Source organism: Stegostoma tigrinum, chromosome 44 (assembly GCF_030684315.1).
Source record: "Stegostoma tigrinum isolate sSteTig4 chromosome 44, sSteTig4.hap1, whole genome shotgun sequence".
NCBI classification, from domain to species: domain Eukaryota; kingdom Metazoa; phylum Chordata; class Chondrichthyes; order Orectolobiformes; family Stegostomatidae; genus Stegostoma; species Stegostoma tigrinum.
The window spans coordinates 8959060-8983478 of NC_081397.1; the positions used below are offsets into that span (position 1 = coordinate 8959060).

The following is a 24419-nucleotide window of genomic DNA, read 5'->3' on the forward strand; positions in this document are numbered from 1 at the left end:
ACAGGAAAGATGTGGAAGCATTGGAAAAGGTGCAGAGGAGATTTACCAGGATGTTGCCTGGTCTGGAGCGAAGGCCTTATGACGAAAGGACTTGGGTCTGTTCGCATTGGAGAGAAGGAGTCTATGAGGCGATTTAATCGAGACATAGAAGGTGATCAGAGGATGAGACAGGGTGGACAGTGAGAGTCTTTTTCTGAGGATGATGACATCAGCTTGCAAAAGAAGGCATAGCTACAAATTGAGGGGTGATAGATATAAGACAGATGTTAGAGGCAGGTTCTTTACTCAGTGTTTAAGGCACTGGAACGCCCTGCCTGCCAATGTGGTTAACTCAGCCACATTAGGGGCATTTAAACTGGCCTTGGATAAAAATATGTATGATAATGTGATAGTGTAGGGGGATGGGCTTAGATTAGCTCACAGGTCAGCGCAACATTGAGGGCCGAAGGGCCTGCTCTGCGCTGTATTGTTCTATGGCATAAACTGACAGGTACATTTTGATAACTACTCTGATATTCACAGAGCAGAATCTGGCTGGTCCTTATAAGCGTATTCACACGGTCACCAAGTAGAAACTGAGATTGATAACAGTAACATTCAAAATTGCAGTAACTGACAGATAGAAGTTGATAATTGCAGTCACATTTGCATTGCAGTTACTGTCAGGGTCAGATTAATAACTATGCTTTTGCTGACTTGCTTGCCAAGCTTGTAAGTTTGTTTACAGACATTTTGTCATCATCCTACGTGACATCATCAGTGCGCCTCCAGTGAAGCAGTGGTGTTCTGTCCTACTTGCTGTTTATGTGCCTCGGTTTGCTGGGGTGGGTGGCATCACTTCTGGATTTGTCTCTTAGTACATGGAGTCCAGCTTGACATGTTTATTAATGGAGTTCCAGTTTGAGTGCCAGCCTCTAGGAATTCTGGTGCATGTCTTTGGTTGGCTTCTCCTTGTATGCCTACGTTGTCCCAGTCAAATTGGTGTCCGTCTTTGTCCGTGTACATTTAGATGAGTGATAGTTGGTCATGTCTCTTGGTAGCTGGTTGGTGTTTATCCTGAAGGCTAATTTCCTACCGGTTTACCCTGTGTAATGGTAACGACGATCTCTTCATAATCTTGTAAATAACTTAACTCCTTTTTACATTTCATATCTTGTAAATAACGTTGGTTCTGTCGGTCATGGTTTGCGGATCCTTTGTTCTCATCAGTAGCTGTCGGTTTGTGGCCTACCATGATTCCTACTGGGCGGTGTAATCTAGTGGTCATTTCTGGTATGCCGTTAATGTATGGCAGGGTGACTAGTGTCTCTGGACATGTTGTGTCTTTCTGTTGTCATCTGTTTTGTAGTTATTGGCAATGACGCTTTTCAGGTAACTATCACTTCTAAAGACACTGTATCAATGTTCTTCCTTGGCTCTACACAGCTCCGGGTGTGACAGTGTATTGTGGCTGACTTGAACAGCGTTTTGATGCAGCTTTGTTTGTGGTTCTTGGGATGATTGCTGTTGTAGTTGAGTACCTGACCTGTATGAATTACAAACCTTAATAACTACTCTTTCAGATGCTCAGAGCTGAAACTGACAAATACAGATTGATAAGGAAACATTACCGTAGCAAAGCAGTGTGTCATGGACAGACTGATAATTTCAGAAACACATTCACTGAGTAGAAACTGACAGGAAGAGAATGATCTCCATACTCAGGTACCCACTTAGCAGAAACTGACAGGAACAGGTTGATGATAACACTCCCAGTTTCACACAGCATAAACTGACAGGTTTAGATTTATGATGACACTCAAGTATTCACAGAGCAGCTCATTGTTACATGTTGAAAACTGCACTCACAAATTCACCTCACAGAAACTGACATGTACAGATTGATAATTAAACTGTCATATTGACATAGCAGAAACAGAGAATGAACTCACCCATTCACCCAGCAGGAAGTGAATAGTATGGATTGATAACGGCACTTTCACCTTCATATTTACAGAAACTGAGAGGCGTCAATGAATAACAACACTCACACAGTCAAGTCTGACAAACTGACAGGTACAGGGTGATCACTATACGCTTTCATTCCAATTGCATTAACTGACAGGTGCAGGTCGATGGACTCAACAGACGTAACAGAGACAGATAATTGCATTCATTCACTTGACACAGACTGTGTGGACTGTGTTGATGACTGCGCTCTCAGATTCACAGAGCAGAAACTAACAGGTACAAATTAAAACTGCACTCATACATTCACAAATCAGAAACTGAAAGGTCCAGGTCAATATCTACACTCACATATTCACAGAGCAAAAACTGTCATGAACAGACTGATCATAACACTCTGTCTCCCACAGCATAACCTGACAGGTTCACTTTGATAACTACACACATTCACTGAGCAGAAAACACCAAGGATAAATTGATGTCTAAACTCACAGATGGACATTGCAGAAACTGACTGACCTAGTAGGATAAGTACACTCACCTTCTCACAGCAGAAAATGACAGGGACATGTTGATTACTACAGTCACACATGCATATTACAGAAACTTTCAGGTTACATTCAGAGGTTGACATGACAGAAACTTGACAGAGACAGACCGATAACTACACTCCCTTTATTCACATTGCATATACCTGCCAGAACAGTCTGACAACCAGACTTTCATACTTGCATATTGGAAAGTGACATTTACAGATTGATAATTCTGCTCAAATAGTCACCTGGCAGAAACTAACATCACATCAATAACTAAAATCATTGTAATAGCAGAAACTTTTGAGACTGAAAATGACACCCATAGCCACAGAGCTTAAAACAAAACCTGACAGATACAGATTGATAGTAAGCTCACATTTCTTTATTCATTCACAGGGCAAGGGTGTTGCTGGCAAGGCAACATTTTTGCCCATCCCTAATTGCCCAGAGGGCAGTTAAGAGTCAACTACACTGTTGTGGGTCTGGGGTCACATGTAGCGTGGACCAGGTAAGGATGGCAGTTTCCTGCCCAAAGAGACATGATTTTTATTTTCTTCTGACAATTGCCAATAGATTCATAGTCATCATTAGACTCTTAATTCCAGATATTTATTGAATTCAAATTCCACCATCTGCCATAGCGGGATTTGAACCTGGTACCCAGAACATTATCTGGATCTTTGGAGTAACAGTCCAGTGATAACACCACTCGGCCATTGCTTCCCCCATTCACACAGCAGAAACTGACACGGAGACAATAATAATGACACTAACATTTACGTCACAGAAAATGACAGGCACTGACTAACAATTATGCTCTCATGTCCGCAGCGCAGATCTGACAGGGAGAGATTGGTAAACACACTCACATATTCACACAGCAGTGACTGAGAAAGATTCATACCTGTCCTCTCATTCACAATACAGAAACTGACAGGTATAAGTTGATAACAGCACTCATGGTTTCACAGCATATTGCCTGACACTCGCATAAACCTCATAGAAATTGTCAGATATAGGTTGATAATTAAACTCTCATTCGCGTAGCAGAGATTGACAGGTAAAGGCGGATGACAACAGTCATATCTTTACATCGCAGGAACTGACAGGCATAGAGAGATAAATACACTCAGATTTTAACAGCAGGAATGGGAAGGTGCAGGTTAATAACTACAGTCACATAGTTGAACTGCAGAAACTTATAGGGTCACATTGATGACAACAGTCAGACATTCACATGACAAACTGACAGGTACAGATGGATATCGAAACACACACTCAGCAGAAACTTTGAGGTAGAGACTGGTAATGACAGCCATACATTCACAGAGCACGCACTCACAGGCATGGATTGATTATCAAACTCATATTTTAACACAGCAAAAACTGACGGGCGGAGACTGGTAACTGCATTCACAAAGCCACACAGCTGAAACTAACAGATACGTAAGGATAACTGCATTCATGCATTCACACAGTAAATAGTGACAGTGACTGATAGATAACTGCACTGCCATCCTTTGTGTATCACAAACTGCCAGGAACAGATGCACTCAAATATTGACACACCAGAAGGTGACAGGTACAGATTGACATGCAAACTCTCATATTCAGATACCAGAAAATGGCAGGTACAAATTGATAACCATACCGACACTCCCATATGCACAGAGAAACTGAGAGGGAAAGACTGATAAAAGCAATCAGACATTCACATAGCAGAGCCTGGCAGCAACAGAATGATAAATAACTCTTGCATTCTTATAACAGAAACAGTCATGGATTGACTGAAAATGTATTCATCGAGCATAACCTGACAGGTACAGAGTGATAACTGCTGCCAAACATTCACAGAACGCATACAAAAATGAACAGATTGATAACTAACCTCACATTTTCATATGACAGGAAACTGAAGGAAACAAATTAGTAAATACACTCCTATTCACATAGCGAAGACTGATATGGACAGAATGATAACTACAATTACACATTCACGCTGCAGAATCTTTCAGGGATAGATTGATAATTGTACAAACAAACTCCCCAAGGAGAAGCTGACAGTCACAGATTTAAAACCAAACTCTCATATTCACCAAGTAACATGTGGTAGGTACACTGTGACAACTGAACTCAAATAGTCACAGAACAATATCCCCCAGGTAGAGTGAGATAACTACACTCTTGCATCTGCCTTGCAGAAACTAAACTCTCATATTGATGGAGCACAAATTGGCAGGTACAGATCAATGCCTGCCCACTCATATTGATGCAACAGAATGGACATGTAGGGACTAGTCACAACACTCATACATTCTTTTGTAGAAACTGATCGGTATAGAATTGAGAATTACACCTGCACTTTCACATAGCACAAACTGAATGTTACGGACTAATAACATACACATTCGGACAGCAGAAGTTGACAGAAGTGACAAAAGCTGACCTGAGATATTGAGGGATACTGAGATTCTGCTCACGGAAAACAAGGAGGAATATATTGGGTTTAAGCGATCAGACTCTGATGAATCCCCAGATAGCTACAGAAGGAAATCAGAAGGTCAAAAAGAGGGTATGAGATGGATCTGGCAGATTAGGTAAAAGGTAATCCCAAGCGGTTCTACAGCTATATTAAGAGTAAAATGGTGGCTCAGGAGAGAACAGGCCCCCTTAAAGGTCAACATGGTGGTCTATGCGTGGTGCCAGAGGAGTTTGGGGTGGGGGGTGATTTTTAATGAATATTTCTCCTCTGTATTTACTAAGGAGAGAACCATGGATGCGAAGGAAATAAGGGGAACAAGTGGAGATATTTTTAGACTGCATACATATTACCAGAGAGGAGGTGTTTTCAGCCTGAGAGCATATTGAGATGGATGAATCCCAAGGCCTGATCAAGTCCAGCCTTGGATGATGTGGCAGGCTAGTCAAGAAATTGCACAGGCCCTTGCAGAGGTTTTTGCTTTCTTTTTAGCCACTGGTGAAGTTCTGGAAGACTGGAGGGTGGGTAATGTTGTTGCATTGTTTAAGAAAGGTAGCAAAGACAAGCCAGGGGACTACAGGCCAGTGAGCTGACATCACTGGGAGGCAAGTTAGTGGAGAGGATAGTGAGGGACAGGATCAACCAACATTTGGATATTCCATGTCTGATTAGGGATAGTCTGCAAGGATTTGAGAGTTGGAAGTCATGTCTGACAAATGTTTTGAGACTTTCAAAGAGGTAACCACATAGATAGATAAGGGTAGGGCAGTGGATGTTGTCTGTGTGGACTTTAGTAAGGCCTTTGACTAAGTCCTGCACAGCAGGCCAATAAGGAAGGTTCGGTTGCATGGCTACCAGGGTGAGTAGGCTAATTGGATTCAAAATGTATTTGATGGGAGGAAGCAGAGGGTGATGGTTGAAGATTGTTTCTTGGACTGGAGGCCTGTGACTTGTGGTGTGCCACAGGAGTCTGTGCTGAGACGTTAGTTATGTGTCATTTACATAAATGATCTGGATGTCAATGTACAAGGTATGATGAGTAAGTTTGCCAATGACACAATATTGAGAGGCATTGTTAATAGCGAGGAAGTTTGTCAAAAATAACAGAAGGATCTTGATCAGATGGGGAAGTGAGCTGAGGATTGGAAAATGCAATTCAACACAGAGAAGTGTGAGGTTTTGCACTTTGGAAGTCAAACCAAGGTAGGACTTGCACAGGAAGTGTTCAGGTCCTGAGGAGTGTTGTGGAACTGAGGCACCTTGGAATACAAGTACATGGCTCATTGAAAGTGATGCCACAAGTGGACAGGGTGGTGAAGAAAGCATTTGACATGCTGGCCTTCATTGTTTGGAACATTGAGTGTAAGAGTTACGTTACAGTTGTAGAAGTTGCTGGTAAGGCCACATTTGGAGGATAATGTACAGTTTTGGTCATCCTGTTAAAGGAAAGTCATTTTTAAACTGGAAAGTGTGCAAAGAAGATTTACGAGGATGTTGCCAGGGCAAGGAGGCCTCAGTTATAGGGAGAGGTAAGCCAGGAGAGTACTTTATTCCTTGGAACAGAGGAGAATGAGGTATGACCTTATTGATGTGTGTTACATCATCAGAGGACAGTTAGGATGAATGCATACAGTGTATTTTTTCTGCAAGAATAGGGAATTGAAAACTAGAGGGCAAAGGATTAAGAAGGACATGAGAGAGTGGTGCATATGTGGAATCAGTGAAAGTGGTTGAGGCAGGTACAATAGGAACATTGAAAAAAACATTTGAATAGCAAGGGTTTGGAGGGACATAGACCAAATTCAGGCAATTGGAACTAGCTGAATCAGCACTGTGGTCAGCATGAACCAATTTGACCTGAAGGGCCTTTCTCCATGCTGTATGACCTCAGACTACAATGGGACCTTGATCAAAAGGAGCAATGGGCTGTGGATTGTCAGATGGAGTTTAATCTTGACAAACATGAAGTGCTACATTTTGTTAGGGAAAATCAGGGCAGGACTGGCAGACTCCAGATAAGCTCCAGGGAAGCCAAACCAAAGGGTCTTCGAGTACAGGTTCATAGCTCCTTGCAATGGAATTACAGATAGACAGGTCAGCAAAGAAGGTGTTTGATACACTTGCCTTTATTGGTCAGTGCATTGAATGTGTGGTTTGGGAGGTCATGTTATGAATGTACAGAACATTGGTTCAGCTTCTGAGAAAATGCATTCGGGTCTGGTGTCCCCTTAAAATGGGAAGGGGTTTTTAAACTTGAAAGAGTTCAGAAAATGTTTAAAAGATTGTTGCTACGGTTGGAGACTTGGCCTTTGGGGAAAGACTGAAGAGACAGGGTTTGTCGGGGCTTGTTTTCCACGGAGTGTTGGAGGCCGAGTGGTGACCTTCCAGAAGATTATAAAATTATGAGCAGCATGGATAGGGTGAATAATCAAGTTCTTTTGCCCAGAGTAGAGGAATCCATAACTCGAGGGCATGGGTTTAAGTGGAGAGGTGAAATGTTGAAGAGCAACCTAAGGTGGGCAACAATAGCTCGCAGCGAGTGGTGCATAACTGGATTGAACTGCCAAAGGACGTGGTGGAGGATACGACAATTACAACATTTAAATGGCTTCTGGATGGGCGCAGGATGAGGAATGGTTCAGAGTGATATCGGCTAAATGCTGGTAAATGGGACTAGATTAATTTACGATATCATTATTATGGTCGAGGTGGACCCAAGAGTGCTGTACATCTCTATGACTGTATGACAGGAACAGATTGTGAGAGAGTGATATTCATTCACACTGCATAAACAGACAGGGACGGATAGATAACTGCACTCGCATTTTCACATAGGAAAGACTGACAGATATTGGACAAAACTATCCTTCAATAAACCTGAATCTCTCAATGACACAAGTGTCCTGCGGAACTCAGAGAGAGATGAAATAAAATAATATTACACAGAAAGATTACTTTGAGTAGAACAAAACACACTGCCACAATTAAAATCTCTCAGATACTGTGTTCAAGATATCATTAAATGACAATAACCGGTTGATTTGCGAGTGAGCTCGGAGTTTGTTCCGTGTCCAGAATTTGGTTTGTGTCTCGCATTTCATTGAAGATCCTGATAGATCCGCATTGTCTCCAGAAACTAACCAATCACAGCGAGGCTGATGTGATGTTTGACATTCCTTTTAACTGTCCAATCACGAACAAAACTTTCCCCCATCCCTCATTAGCATTGCTGACGCGGTAAGGCTATAAAAAGCGAGCTCCGAGCCCGTTTTCGTTTATTCTGTGTCTGAAAGTGACCGTCACGATGGCAGATGAGAAGAAAGCGCAGGCAACTTCAGGCAACTTCCAAGAAGGGCGCCAAGAAAATCATCAAGAAGGCGCCAGCGAAAGGCGGTAAGAAGAGGAGAAAGTCCAGGAAAGAAAGTTACGCCATCTATATCTACAAAGTGATGAAGCAGGTTCACCCCGACACCGGCATCTCCTCCAAGGCGATGAGTATCATGAACTCGTTCGTCAGCGATATTTTCGAGCGTATCGCGGGGGAGGCTTCCCGCCTGGCCCATTACAACAAGCGCAGCACCATCAGCTCCCGGGAGATCCAGACCGCGGTGCGGCTGCTGCTGCCCGGGGAGCTGGCCAAGCACGCCGTGTCGGAGGGTACAAAGGCGGTGACCAAGTACACCAGCTCCAAGTGAGACCCCACATTGTGCTGAGAAAAACACATCCAAAACCCAACGGCTCTTTTCAGAGCCACCCACAACTTCGCTGAAACAGCTGAACCAACTTTTTGCAAATGATTTTCGGTATGTATTAGTAATGTCAGTCGGCTTTTTAAAAAAAATGTAATTGTTTTAGAACTTGATGTGTGGTCCCTCATCTGCCCTTTATTTTAGGTTGCAGCCATACCTTGTCTCGTTTCCCTGTATCTGCAAAGAGCATAATTATCTCCAATGAATCATGTATCAACAACTTCCATTTTTTTTCCCCCAAGTTCCTCTTTCACACTTGATGACCCCGGGAAACAAAATTAACATCGAATCCCATGAATAGATTTTACAATCTACTTGCTGTTGTTAATTTTACAATGAACCGAGATAAAGCCAGAGCAGCTGCCGAATTGCGATAGCAAGTGTGAAATATACAAGGCTATCTTCGGGTCTCCGCTCTCTTTCGAGGGTTTGGGTGGCTCTGAAAAGAGCCTTTGGGTTCGCTGGAAAAGGGACGATTTGCTCAGCCGCCGAATCCATACAGAGTGCGGCCCTGGCGTTTCAGAGCGTACACCACATCCATGGCAGTCACTGTCTTGCGCTTGGCGTGCTCCGTGTAGGTCACCGCATCCCTGATCACATTCTCCAGAAAAACCTTCAGCACCCCGCGGGTCTCCTCGTAGATCAAGCCCGAGATGCGCTTGACCCCGCCACGGCGAGCCAGGCGCCGGATGGCTGGTTTTGTGATGCCCTGGATGTTATCACGGAGCACTTTGCGGTGCCGCTTCGCTCCGCCCTTTCCCAGGCCTTTACCTCCCTTCCCTCTTCCAGACATCACGCTTCTTCACTCCAATCGCTGCCGAATAAGACCCGAGGTGCCTCACCTTCCTTTTTTATATAGCCCGCCCCGACCTGACTGAGAAAGAGCTGACAGAGAGTGAGAGGCGGCCCGGGCAGGCAACTGAGTGACAGGCAGAGAAATGTCCAGCTCCGCCTCCAGCTAACTCCCGCCCCCAACTTGATCTGGAACTAAACCTTTTCTCCACAAGGGCAGTGAACACAAGGCCCGGCAAAAAACCTGCAGAATCAAGTTTCACGATGAAAGATAGTAAAAAGGCGGTGAGCAAGAACACCAGCTCCAAGTGAGACACCACATTCTGCTGAGATAACACGTCCAAAACCCAAAGGCTCTTCTAAGAGCCACCCACAACTTCATTGAAAGAAGCTGAGCCATTGTCTCTATTACTGGTTTGCTTGAGCTCACAGGCTCCTGAGAAAGGGTAACTATGCTGAGCGTGTGGGTGCCGGAGCGCCGGTCTATCTGGCTGCGGTGCTCGAGTACCTGACGGCTGAAATCCTCGAGCTGGCCGGTAACGCGGCCCGGGACAACAAGAAGACCCGCATCATCCCCAGGCACCTCCAGCTGGCCGTGCGCAACGACGAGGAGCTCAACAAGCTGCTGGGAGGGGTGACCATCGCTCAGGGCGGGGTGCTGCCGAATATCCAGGCCGTGCTGCTGCCCAAGAAAACCGCCGCTGGGGGCGCCACTAAAAAGTGAAGGGGCCGTTCTTTAACCTGACAACCCAAAGGCTCTTTTAAGAGCCACCCACAACATCAGTGAAAGAAACTGGACCCTCACCACAGCCGAGTTAATTTTAATGTCCTCTGTATTACTGGGAGACTGGTAACACAATACTCACCCTGCCATTATTGTTAGTGTTATTGAGCTATAATCCGCCCGGACGGAATGTATCCATGAGGTAGTTTCCTGTAATTGTATTGGAAAGATCTGACACTGTTAGAGGAATAGCAACAAGTTTAGAAATCGGGAAATAATAACCCTGGAAGCCGTAAAACAATTCAGTATCCCTTGACATGATGCATTCGACCAGATAAAACTATCTGTGGTACGGTAGCCCTTCCGCCTGCGCTGTTTTTCCTCTTCTCGGGTCTCCGTTCTCAATGTAAGGTTGTGGTGGCTCTGAAGGGGGAATGGAGGCTGCCCGTTTACCACTTAAGCAGTTGTTGACCGTGTGCTGTATTTTGTGTTGAATGTTTGATTTTTAAAGATTTGAGATTGTTCAATTTGTTTTATTTCAACATTGGGTTTTTTTGATGAATAAGCTGAAACGAGTATTTAAAACAAACGAGCATCCAATCGATGGTTCTGGCGATTCCATTCTAGGATGACTGATACCAATGCTTATGGGTAGAATTTAATCGAGTGGATTGCCGTGGTTTATATATAGGATACTAAATATGAGTGTGAATGACAGGCTTCGATATCCTTTTGCAATTTAATGCTACACTGTTTGAAATGCTCCATAGGGGGCACTGTATCATATCACATACAATCACGAGGAAATAGTCAATGTGAGACCTGCACCCAACGGTGAGATGGGAGTGAATGAAGCCAAGAGCTTTATTTCATTTGCAATTCTGTTTTATTTTTATATTTAGACGATTGAGATTTGAAAGTCGTAACAATTTAGTATGGAATTGGAGAAACTGTTAATTTGTGGAATGAACTCAAATGCAGGCAGATGGAGTTTTCATCAAATAATTGTGAGGTGCTTTTTTTCAGAAAGCCAAATCAGGCCAGAACTTGCACACCATGATGGGGAATGTTCCTGAACAAAGAGGCGTTGCAGTGCAGATTAATAGTTCCTTGAAAGTGGAGTTGTAAGTAGATGGGATAGTGAAGAAGGTATTTGGTATGCCTGTCTGTATTGGTCAGTGCATGGAGTATGGGAGTTCGGAGGTCATGTTGCATCTGGACAGGACATCTGTTTGGCCACTCTTGCAATACTGTGTGTAATTCTGATCTCCCTGCTACACAAAGGATGTTGTGAAACTAGAAATGGCTCAGAAAAGATTGACAAGGATGTTGCCAGGGTTGAGGATTTGAGCTGTTCGGAGAGGTTGAATAAGCTGGGGCTTTTTGTTTTGTTCACCCCTGGAACCTCGGCAGCTGAAGTGACCTTCTCTAGAGGTTTAGAAAATCATGAGGGAGATGGATAAGGTGAGTATCAAGGTCTTTTCCCTTGGGTGGCAAAATCCAAAAACTGGGGCCGGGCGGGGGTACAGTTTTAAGGTGTGAGGTGGTTAATAAGTGACCAAGGGCCAACCTTTTTCAGAGGATCGTGCATGCCTGGAATGAGCTGCCAGCGGAGGTTGTGGAGGCTGGTACAATTACTGTATTTCAAAAGCATCTGGATGTGTATATGAATAAGGAAGGGTTTAGAGGGATAAAGGTCAAATTCTGGTAAATGGGACTAGATTAAATTAGGTGGTCTGGACCAACTCGTCCATGTTGACCAAAGGGCCTGTTTCCAAGCTGTAAAATGCTATGACTATGACAAACAAGTAAATGCAGTGGCTGATCTGACATGTAAGCTTTTCTGTATATTCGTGTGAAGCATAGAAGCAAGTTATGGGAACAGCATTCTCCATCATACAACTCCCCATATTCTTGTGCCAAACAAACTAACATTTGCTAAAAAGCAAGAATGAATAAAACAGTTCTTAACATGCCTTTCCTGAAAAGACAGAACTCCAGCCTTATTTTTCACATATGTAAGATTCAGTTTAACGTAAATTAAACCAGAACTTTCACTGTCCCTGCACCCGTTTCACATCCCACCCATTGGTTTGTTGTCCATTTTATCAGAATCCCTGCATCCTTCTGAAGTTAGCTCCATTTCTTTTCCTTGTTTCCACCATAGCAGTTTTAGCAATCTCAAAACTCATGCTATGATCTGGGATCCTGTGCACAGTCAGATATTCAAAACAAAAACTGAATTTATCCCTGCACCATCAATACATTTGTCCCTCACATGGCCATTTCAGCTCTCCCATCATAATTCTGACAACAACTGGAGTAGAGTTATATATAAATAGGGGAGATTATATCAGGGAAAGCTTTGTCTGAATAAATACTTGAAGCATATGCAGGTTAGGTCAGTTAAACCATTGTGATTCTGGGAATGTGCATTGTGTTTTTTACAAATGTTGCATAAATTAACAAGTGATCACTGACCCGATGCACACCTTATTCTCAGATGCATCCCATTTTCCCTGCATCTACAGAGAACGAGCAAATTACACACCAGAGTGTCATTTTTCAGCTACTTGTGTGTTCAAGTTCCTTTTTAATACTCCATTAGTGGAGGAGATTCAAACCCTGGTGGAATACGAACCCTGAGTTTCACACCCAGCAAACAAGTGTCCCATCCCTTGCCAGCAAGTAAAAGAAAATTGTTTCCCTCCGAGTTCTGCAAATACATTTTATATGTTTCTGTTTTTTTTATTAATTTTGTAACTCTCTGCAGGGGTCCTGCCTGGTGGTAGAATGCTGTAAATGAGGCTTTCTGCTGTCAGTGAGAGGCTTTCAAATTGAACCGAGATACACCAAAACAGCTGCTGGACTTTTCACCACCAGCAAAAACACGATGTGACCAGGGCAATAACAACATGAAAAACGTGACAGGAAGTAGGGATTAAATTAAAATGGAGTTGGAGGGCTGTTTGAGCTTTATTCATTTTGCAAGCTGCTCTCTGGGAGAGGGAGGGATTTCTTCTGTAAAAATCCACCTTAAGTCTGGTACGCAACCAAGAGTTTCACTCTGCTTCTGACAGTCTTTGCTCCTGTGAGTAAATATGGGGTAAATTATTGAACAACTAGAGTATCAGGTGGAATTGAATTTCATTTATTATTTTATACTGGATGACACTTTATTTCCACATCTTCTGGTACATTGGGTGACAGTTTAATTGTGTGTCTGACTATCTCCACTTGAGATTACTCTTTTAATTTGGTTAATATGGTGGTCAATCATGTGATGCTGCAGAGATTCTTCAGCAAAATCAAAAATAAAATTGTAATTACACAAGACGAAAACAGAGAGAAAAACAATGCTCCCAACCTATTTCTCAACAGCACCATTTGGTCCCTTGAGCCTGCTCTGCCATTGTACAGAATCAGGGCTGATCTGACATTCTTCACGGCTGCTTTCCTGTAATTTTCCCATAATTCTTCATCAAGAATCTACATCAGCCTTCATTTTAGACTAGGCCCGACTTTGCCTCCCTGTTCTGTGGCAACAAGTTCCACAGGCTCTCAACGCTCCACAGAAGAAATTCCTCCTCATCTGTCTTAAATTGGTGGTGGCCCTATGTTCTGAGACAATGCACTTTGGTCTGAGATTCTTCCAGCAAGTGAAAAATCCTCTCAACATTTACCCTTTCAAGCCTAATTTAATACGTTTCGTCACTTCTCATTCTTCTGAACTCCAGTGAATAGACTCCCACAAAGTTTAGCCTTTGCTCACATGACAGTCCCTCCATCCAAGGGAATATCCTGGAGAACATTCTCTGAACGACCTTCAATAAAATAATATCTTTCATTCCGTAAGGGGGCCAAAATTATTCGCTGCATTCGAGATGTGGTCTCACCAGCACCTTGTACAGTTGCAGGAAGACATCCCAACTTTATTTCAAGAGAGTTGGAGATTTAAAGTGCCATTGTTCCACAAGCCTTCCTGATTACCTGCTGCAACTGTGTGCCCGCATTTCTTAACACAGGTTTAAATCCAGAGAAATTACATCAAATATTAAATCTCTAAATTATATCTGAACTGGTTTGGCCCAAACACATCCTGTGAACAATGGAATTTTCTTTCATGAATTCTCTGAAATTTGAGAGTATAAACATTTTCCACTTCTAATACCTTCACAGCTCAAACCAAACCCTCCTCAGAAGTTCTACTCAGGTAACTTTTTGTTCTTTTGTTTCTAGTGAATTATTCTGAGCTCTATATAGTAGACAGGCTAAACTTGATTCTGATCTTAGTCCTATCTCCAAACTAAACAAAATACCTTCTAAGACAACAAAATGTGAGGCTGGATGAACACGGCAGGCCAAGCAGCATCCCAGGAGCACAAAAGCTGACGTTTCGGGCCCGAAACGTCAGCTTTTGTGCTCCTGGGATGCTGCTTGGCCTGCTGTGTTCATCCAGCCTCACATTTTGTTGTCTTGGATTCTCCAGCATCTGCAGTTCCCATTATCCCCAAAATACCTTCTAACCTTGGGTTTATAAAGAAGAATCAATCCTTGATTACTCTGAACTGAAAACAAGATGATGTCCTTTGATGTTTGCTCATCCATTGCAAATCAACAAGAGTCTAAACAATTTCCCATTCACTCCACATGGGGCTCCACAGCCACTTGCATTCTGAGCAGTGCTGGAGGAAGGTCACTGTTTCACAAGGATTCACACTTTTTCTTTCAAAGAAAACTTTCAGAAAATGAACCAAATTCAGTGTCACTATTATAAAAGCCAACTTCCATCTGGAATTTATATAAATTATACATCCTTCATCACAGCAGTTACTCAGGATCTCACTGACATTTCAGCAGTTTTCATAACTCAATGAATCCCTTCCCTGACACAGAGAAAGTGAACAGCCTCTCCCCAGTGTGAACTGTCCAAAAGGTGGCAGATTCAGTGAATCCCCTCACTCAGCTTCTCCACAGGCAGTGTGCTGATGTACAGTCGTTTATCTGAATTGACTCAACACTGTCCTACAGTAGGAACAGGTAAACACTCTCTCATCAGTGTGAATTCACCAATGTGTCATCAAGCTACATGTGTCAGGGAATCCCCCTCCCACACTAGGAGCTGGTGAATAGCCTCTCCCCAGTATGAATTCGTTGATGAGTCTGGAGGCTGGAAGCCAAAGTGAATCCCTTGCCGCACGTACAGCAGATGAACGGCCTCTCCCCAGTGTGAACTCGCTGGTGTATCAGCAGGTTGGAGGAATTAGTGAATCCCTGCCCACACTCAGAGCAGGAGAATGGTCTCTCCCCAGTGTGAACTCGCTGGTGTCTCTGCAGGTGGGATTTCTGACTGAATCCCTTGCCACATTCAGAGCAGGAGAATGGTTTCTCCCCAGTGTGACTGCGCCGATGAATTTCCAGTTCAGTCGAGGATCTGAATCCATTCCCACAATCCCCACATTTCCACAGTTTCTCCTTGTGACTCCGTTTATGTTTCGAGAGGTCAGATGATCAGCTGAACGCTCGTGCATACACGTCACACATGTACAGTTTCTCACCGCTGTCAACAGTGTATTCTCCTTCCATGTTCAAAACCCAACGAGATTCAGGTTACACCAAATTGGGCCACTCTGAAATCCTGATCGGTTGCAGTTTCCCGACTGTAAATTCTCTCCTTCTAATATGCTGTGGAATTGATTTAGAACAGAATTAATGGAAGTGAGAGTCTCCCCATAAAAATACAAAGTCATGCATCTGTCCCAGTATCGCATTTGGCTCCATGTCAAATGTATGAACACAACGGCTAACATATGAACTATCGGGCCCTCCCGCCTGTTCCATCATTCAATACGACGATGACCGATAAGATCATGTTTTGAATTTCTAGTTACACCCAATAACTTTTGATTCCCTCGCTGAACAAGTATCTACAAGTATCTACCCACCTCTGCCTTAAAAATGTTCAATGATCCAGTCTCAGAGATACTGGGAACTGCAGATGCTGGACAATCCGAGATAACCAAGTATGGAGCTGGATGAAGGGTCAAGGCCCGAAACATCAGCTTTTGTGCTCCTAAGATGCTGCTTGGCTTGCTGTGTTCATCCAGCTCCACACAATGATCCAGTCTCGACTGTCTTTTGAGGCAGAGGGTTCCAAAGTCACACTAATCTTGTATAAAGAACTCCTCTCATGATGAAGCCGTCTTCCCCCATTCTGGACTTAGCCTGAGGAGAAAATATGTCCACATTCACCTTGTCAAAACCCATTAGGGTTATTAAACATGAGGCAAGTCACACCTCACTCTTCTGAACACGTGAGCATTCCCCAGGCTGTCCAAAATATCCTCAGAAGACAACCCACTCTTCAGGGATAACAAGGTGTAGAGCTCAATGGACACAGCATGCTAAGCAGCATCAGAGGAGCAGGAAGGCTGACGTTTCAGTCCTCGACCCTTCATCAGCCTTCCAGCTCCTCTCATGCTGCTTGGCCTGCTGTGTTCATCCAGCTCTGCACCTTGTTATCTCAGATTCTCCAGCATCTGCAGTTCCTACTATCTCCACTCATTCAGGTATCAGTCTATTGAATCTCCACCGCATTTACATCCTTCCTTCAATAATGAGACCAGAACGGCACACAGTCATGGAGGTGCGGTTTCACTTATTCCCTGTACAACTGAATTATCAAATCCTTACTTTGCTATTCGATTCCACTCATGATAAACAAGAACATTCCATGAGCCTTCATCTTCACTTGTTAATTATATCCCAATCTTTTGTGTATTTTACACCAGATCTCCCTGATATCTAAACCCCAAAAGATTCTGCACCTGTCTTCTTTTCTCATTTTTACCCTCAAGCAAACAATTTCACATTTTGTTATATCATAGATCACCTGAAATATTCATTCAAAAAGGCTGCAAACTGTTGTCGGGAAATTAAGTCTTCACAGCCACCTTTCCTGATAGCTTTGTAGCAACACAAAGTGTACCTACCATGACTTCATTTCCCTCGTCCAAGTCATTGATATAAACTGCAAAAGGTTTAGGTTCAGCAGAGCCCTGTGGCTCCCCACTCATCACATTCTGACAATCTGAAACACACCCATTTATGGATATTCTCGGTTTTCTATCATCCAGCCAATCCAGTATCCAGGCCAGTATGTACCACTAAACCAGTAGCTCCCACGCAAAACAGTCACCTTTTCCATGGTACCTTGTGAAATGCCTTCAGGAAAGCCAAGAACAAGAGATCATCAGGCTCCCTTTATCCACAGCACAAGTCACTCCTCAAAGAATTCCACTAAATTGGAGAAACACAAAGAAGTAATTGTTCCCTTAGATGAAGGGTGAATAACACTGGGCATCATTTTGCAGTGAAAGGCAAGAATTTTACAGGGGAATGGAGGAAAACATTTTTCACCTAAAGGGTGGTGCAAGTCTGGAATGCACTGCCTGGGACGGCCGTTGATGCGGCAAGCCTCACAACTCAACCTCCACTGCTCCAGGGAAGAAAAGCCCCATCCTTTCCAGCCCCATCCCACAGCCCAAACACTCCAATACCGGCAATATCCCTGTGAATCATCTCTGAACGCTTTCAGGATTCACAACTTCTTTCCCATAGCAGGGAGACCTGAACAGAATACAGTATTCTAACTATGTCCTGTACAGTCGCAATATGACATCCCAACTCCAATAACTCAATGCAGTGACAAATGAAGGCGAGCGTACCAAATGCCTTCTTCACCACCCTGTCTACCTGCAACTCCGCCTTCAAGGGACTTTGCACCTGCAACCCTAATCCCCTTGTCCAGCTACATTCCCATGGGCCCTACCATTAACTGTCTAAATCCTGCCCTGATTTTCCTTATTGAAATGCAACACCGCTCATTTGTCTGAACTCCATCTGCCACTCCTCAGCCCACTGATCAAGATCCCAAACTACTCAGAGAAGATCACCTTCCTCACTGTCCATACACCACCAATGTTGGTGTCATCTGCAAACCTATGAGCTATACCATCACATGCAAATCATTTGTATAATTACTAAACGCAGTGGACCCAGAACTGATTCTTATGGCACACCACCTGGTCACAGGCTTCCAGTTCAAAAGACAACCCTCCACCACCACACTCTGTTTCATACCCTGAATCCATATTTGATTCCAACTGGCTAGTGCTTCCTGTATTCCATGTGATCTAACCTTGCTAACCAATCTACCATGCGGAACCTTGTCAAGTGTTTTGCTGAAGTCCATATACACAATGTCTACTGCCCGACCTTCAATCTTCTTTGCCACATTTTCAAAAAAAATAACACAACTGACAGACTGAGACACGATTTCCAATGCACAAAGCCATGCTGGCTCTCCCTAATCAGTCTTTATCTTTCTAAGCACATTTAAATCCTTTTGTTCACTTATTTCTTCAGTTTTTTTTTCAAATTCATGCAGAGGTGGTGGGCGGCACTGGCTAGGCCAGCATTCACTGTCATCCATAAACTGCCCAGAAGGCAGTTAACAGTCAACATTGCTGTGGGTCTGGACACGTAAACCAGACCAGTTCAGGATGGCAGCTTTCTTCCCCAGTGGACCTTAGCGAACCAGATGGTTTTGTTCCGAAAAATCAGCAATGGATTCTTGACCATTGTTCAACTTAAAGCCAGAGTTTTATTCAATTCAATTTCTACCACCTGCCATGGCAGGATCTGAACCCAGGTCCCCAGATTAATAGTCTGGTGATAATACCGCCAAATAATTGATTCTCATTCCCTCCATGACAGATCACCCTAACTGGCCTGTATTTTCCTGTTGTCTGCCTTCCTCAGCTCTTCAATACAGAGGTTGTGTCTGTTGTTTTGCAGTGAGACAGAAACTTTCCAGAATCTGATGCATTTTGGAAAGTTAACACCCATGTTTCTGAAACAACTGCAGAATATTTGTTCGCCAAGCCATTTCTTTTGTTATACACTGTCTGGAGTGTTAAGCAACCCAATCTTCTGTAGTGTCCAGCTCCCTTTGACAAATTCACGCTGGAAGTTGTAGGGCCCAGCTGGCTTTGAAAGGACTCGGGGTAAACTCAGCCACTTCTCATTCATCACCACTCCAGCTCAATGTGATACAAAGACTTACAAAAGCTAACTGGAAAAAGCCCCTGAAGACGAAAGAAAAGGGCAAATAATAGGAATCACTGATTTGCTTTTGGAGAAAGGCCAGCACAGGCATAATGGACAGAGTAGCCTCCTTCTCCACTGTAATCAGTGATTCTGTGTGACTCAAATAATAGGAACCCATAGGCCACAATATGACCACCACCCACCCTGTTAGAAATGGCCTTTTAATTCATCAGTGTGTGTTTCTTGACTTGGTTCTGGGAGGAAGGCCTAGATGGAGTTGAGAAATGTATCAGCCATGACTGACTGCAGACTCTGGTTCTGCTCCTCTGTCTTATGGACTTATCATCAAAAGAGCAGCAAAATACCGTAGCTGCTGCTGCAAGTCTGAAATAAACAGAAAATGCTGAAAAATCACAACAGGTCGGGCAGTATCTGAGGACAGAGAATCGGTTAATGTTAAGGGTGTGCAAGTTACAAAAAAGATAGAGTGCTTTTCTAAGATTAGAGAATTATACAGAAAATGGGTCTCTAAACAGCTGCAGATTTCAGGCAGTACCAAAAATGGAAGCATGTACTGATTGGTTGCATAATTGAAATCCTTAGGCTTGTTGTGATGTTTTGGCAATGAGCTGGAAACAGCCAATTCATAACCCGAGCAGCTAATGCAATTGTAAAAAAATGGACGGGTCATCAAGGGTATATATGAAGAGGACAATTGGAAAATCGGCAGAGAGCCAACTGCCATCTGACAAATAAGCACCCAGCTGACACAAGAAATCACGAAGCTGTCAATGAAAGCACCATCAGATCCACAAAAGGTATCACCACGGCACTTCCAGCAAAGAGTCTTCACTGAGAAAACATCCTTGACAGCAGAATGAGCGGTATAAAAGTGTATATGGCATGAGATGAACAGAAGGAAGAGCGTTCCAGAGACAGATTCTATGCGAACTTGGAGAGATTATGTTTTAATTTATTATTCTTATTCATTGGGCTTATAATGCATGGGACTTGTGTTTCTTTGGACAGCATGCCAAGAGAATTCAGTTCAGTTAGGCAATAGATCGTGCCTGGTGTATGGGGTGGGGTGGGGGCAAAAGTTGTTCTGTTTGTCAGTAATTCTGACAATTTGGTTATTGTTAGGGCTAAATAAATAAATTGTTACTTTTACTTGTGACTTCTCCAGTGGAGATCAGGGATTTCTTTTCTTTGAACCAGAGACTGCTGGACATGCATACGGTCACAGAAAATTGGGGGTGCATACATGAGGATCAATGGTCGGCACAACATCATGGGCTGAAGGGCCTGTTTTGTGCTGTACTGTTCTATGTTCAATGTTCAATGTTCTATTCTTTTAACAGATTACAAAGCAAGCTTCTCTGGGTGTTAAGGACACCATTAGAAATGAACCTCTACTCCCATAACATCAGATTGGGGCTTGAGTTTTGGGTTAATTAACTGAACGTTCGACCCTCCACTGCTTCATAACACCCTACTCCTGAAATCTATGCAATGATCCATAAAGGGAAGCATCCCTTATATGCTCTTAACTGCATGAATTGATTTGTCCTGCTATATTTTTCAGGAGTATGTGGATGAGCACACAAGATCCTTTTGCTCATTTGAGCTTCCTAACGTTTTGCCATTAATTGAGAACACCCTTGTCTTGTTCCTTCTGCCAAAGTGCATCACCTCCCATTTATCAGGGTTAAACTGCAACTGCCACTAATCTGCCTTCTGACCAATCTGTTCATATGTTCCAGTCACGCAACACCTGTCTCCTCACTGTCAAACACCCGACTAATTTTAGTGTCATTCACAAACTTAGTCATCATCTCTCTCAAGTCTTATCTACTTCACGTACAAATATCACGAAAACACATTGATCCCTGTGGTATGTCACAGCACACTGCATTCCAGTCACACAAACTGCCTTCTACCATCGCCCTCTGTTTCCCAGTACTGAGCCAATTTTGGGTCCAGCTTGGCAAGTTACCAGGCATCCCATCAAGGATTGATTTCAAAGGGACTGTATGCATCGTCCCAGATATAACTGGCACTCACCAAAAACCTCAAAATTGTAAAAGAATGGTCAAAGTTACTCACTCAATAATTTCACCGTCTGCAATTTGGAAATCTCCCGCTGGAGCCGGCACCTGTAAAGATATCAGAAACACCAGAGTCAGAAAAATCCCACATTTGAGGAAATTCCCCACAGAGTGGGCGATGGCTTTATCAGAACGGTTTGAGGGATCGGGGATTTTAGTTGCAAGATTGCATTCAAAAAACTCATTGCCCCAAAGTGAATAAAAGGACACAGCGGGGTGATAACAGTATAAAAGTTACAACAGTCGTCGAGGTCCACACACAAAGAAAAAGGCCCTTCAGCCCATTCAGGCTGTGCCAGTCAGAAACAATGACCTCACCGCTCACCACTTGTCCAGTACAAGACAATCTTGAATCTAACAGAGTTATGATCAATGTCTACAACTGATTCCCTCACTGATATTTCAACTACTTGCTCAGCTTCAATTACCTAAAACTAAGTCCAGTACCATTCCCTCTCATGTGGGATCTTCTCAATACTGGCTTCAAAAGCTGCCATGGATGCATGTTAAGAATTCCACTTCCTCTAAACATTTCACACTATGACTACCCCAGTTGATGTTTGGAATAGTTCTTGCACCAGTTACTTCACGCGTCATCAATACAGTCAGAGAAACTAACATCAGGAGAAGGCCATTCAGCCCTTTCCTCCAGCTTCAACATTTGAATGATCATGGCCAAACATGCAACCTTCTTTCTCTTTGAACACTTCAGTCCTATGTTTTGGCCTCAACTGTTTGCTGTGGGAGAGAATTCCACAAGCTCACCACTCCCTGGGTGAAGACATTTATGTTCATCTTAGTCTTTGGTCCTACACTGCATCCTTCAACCTCGAACCTTGGTTCTAGACCCCCCCCCCAGTCATTGGGAACATCTTTTCTGCATATATCTTATAGGACTCTAAATTTTATACATTTCTATCGGATGCTCCCTCAGTCTCACAATGACCCTGTGCAATTCCAGCACAACAGTCTTGCTTCTGTATTCAAATCATCTCACTGTGAGGGCTAACATACAATCTGCAATCTTCACCACCTGCTGTGCATACATGCTTACCTTCACAAGCTGGTGTCCCTTCTCAAATCCATAACCATTCAGATAATAAACTGGTATAACAAGGTGTAGAGCTGGATGAACACAGCAGGCCAAGCAGCATCAGAGTTATCCTCATTGTAAGCAATTGGTGGTAAACTCCTTCCAGTCAGGAACAATGTTGCCCCCTAAAAACATGGCGGCACCGCGAGCGCATTCCCCCAACAAACATTGCCGCCGCACCTGCGCCCCACCGCCCGTCATTATCAAACGAAATGGCGGCCATCAATTCAACTTTAAACTCCGGCATTGGCGACAAACGGAAGCATCAGAAGGTCGTGCTGGGGTTTACAGCTTACCGAACATCTTTACGAAGCTTTTCCGTCCATATGCTGAATGCAGCGGCCCCATCGTTCTGTCCGTTTGTTAACGGTCCAGGAGCCGCCTGAACCAACGCTCCTCCATCGCTATCACCCTGCACAAAGTCGTCACACATGGCACTGCGCCGGCGCACATTTTCCTGTCCTGTGACTAGGGAACATTTAATGCTCTTTGGCATTCTGGGTAGCTGTGCCGCCATTGACTATTGTACGCACAGGCTGTTACTTGGCTGGTTCTGTTAGCTCAGTTAACTGTATGATTTCCAGTTCTAATGTTTCTTTTAGGGAAATGGCATATGTGCCATTCTGATTTGTTTTCTCATATAACAAACGCATAAACATTCAGTGCATTCCAAGTGAGGCCTGAATAGTTCCTTGTATAATTGCACAGAATTCGTTGCAAGCCTCAAACTCTCACTTGTTTGATTTTCTGTGAACAGATAGGAACTGCAGTAATGGAGAGAAGCAGAAGAGTTGGGAGTCGGAAGAAATCTGGGAATTGTGGAAGGAAACAATAGATATGGATTTCACCCCAAAGAGGAATGGACGTGCGTGTGGCCAGCATTTACAACTTTGGGACAGCAGGAGGGGCAAAATAAGAGAGAAAAAAATTGTGTTCTGAATTTCTACCCTGTACTGAGAGTGATGTCATTTGCAAACTCCTTTTATTTGAAAGTGAAAGTTTACAGACGTTTATCTCAAATCATTACATTAAGATATGACAAAGTCACTTAAATTCATCATGACCGACATAGCTTTGAGATAAATGGAGAACAGTTTAACCAGTTAAACAGCGAGGACAAAAAAAGTCCCACATTCATCAGCTTTTTGTTTCAGAGTTCCAGCATCTGCAGTTCTTTATTTTATTTAAGTGTTTTGTTTTCCCTCGGCTCCATTCTATATTGCATAACAACAAGACTGACTCAATAAAAAGGCAAAGTCGCCATAGTCCAACTGGAGTTTCAGGCTGCTCACTTAAATAAGGGGGTCGCCGCGAATCTGGCAAATGGGGACGTTGCAAAGCAATGGTAAACTCAGATTTTTCAAGAATTAAGCCGACGATGCTGAGATCAGTCATCCAGCAGGCTGAGCTAATCGATCCTCCCGTCGAGACGACAGTCGGGCCAACAGTCAATTGTGTCTCAAGTACCCGGGATATTTGGCGGTGGGGACCATCTATTCAGAGATAAAAGATCAAAGGGTCAAACCACTGATGAGGCCGTGTTAAACAAGATGCTGTAAAATCTTTCATCAGTAAGAAGGTTTTAAATTGATTGATATGTACGTGTAAATCCCCGAATTCCTGTCGTTGTTGCCCTGAGAGAACTAAAGGTTTTTTTGGGGGTAACATTTTTGGTCGGACAGTGCACATCAGTAGTGAGACCTTGTTCAGAATCTGTTTCTGTTTTACTTTGGAGTCAAACTGGTTTTTATTTCTCAAGCAGAAATTTACAAAACACCATTTTGACTGACTATCAATAGATTATTTGCTTTTTGAACAAAACTGAATGTCCCTGCAAATACAAATGCATCCCATAGATTCACGTGAGTGTGACAGAGAGA

At 43.4% G+C, this 24419-nt stretch overlaps 2 protein-coding genes across 2 annotated transcripts in view; one reads left to right on the top strand and one right to left on the bottom strand.

Annotated features, from left to right (window-relative positions):
- Nucleotides 1-78: 78 nt before the first annotated feature.
- Nucleotides 79-23804, top strand: LOC132206907 (late histone H2B.L4-like). The gene is made up of 4 exons (XM_059642005.1): nt 79-151; nt 1349-1371; nt 8274-8765; nt 23297-23804. The coding sequence occupies exons 1-3, from the start codon at nt 79-81 to the stop codon at nt 8655-8657; spliced, it is 480 nt and encodes a 159-aa protein (XP_059497988.1). The 3' UTR covers nt 8658-8765; nt 23297-23804.
- The window catches only part of LOC132206967 (uncharacterized), a 405704-nt gene continuing 390477 nt past the window's right edge, over nt 9193-24419 (bottom strand). The window contains exon 6 of the mRNA XM_059642109.1: nt 9193-9508. Coding sequence (XP_059498092.1) covers nt 9193-9508 — 316 coding nt within the window. The remainder of the gene's footprint in view (nt 9509-24419) is intronic.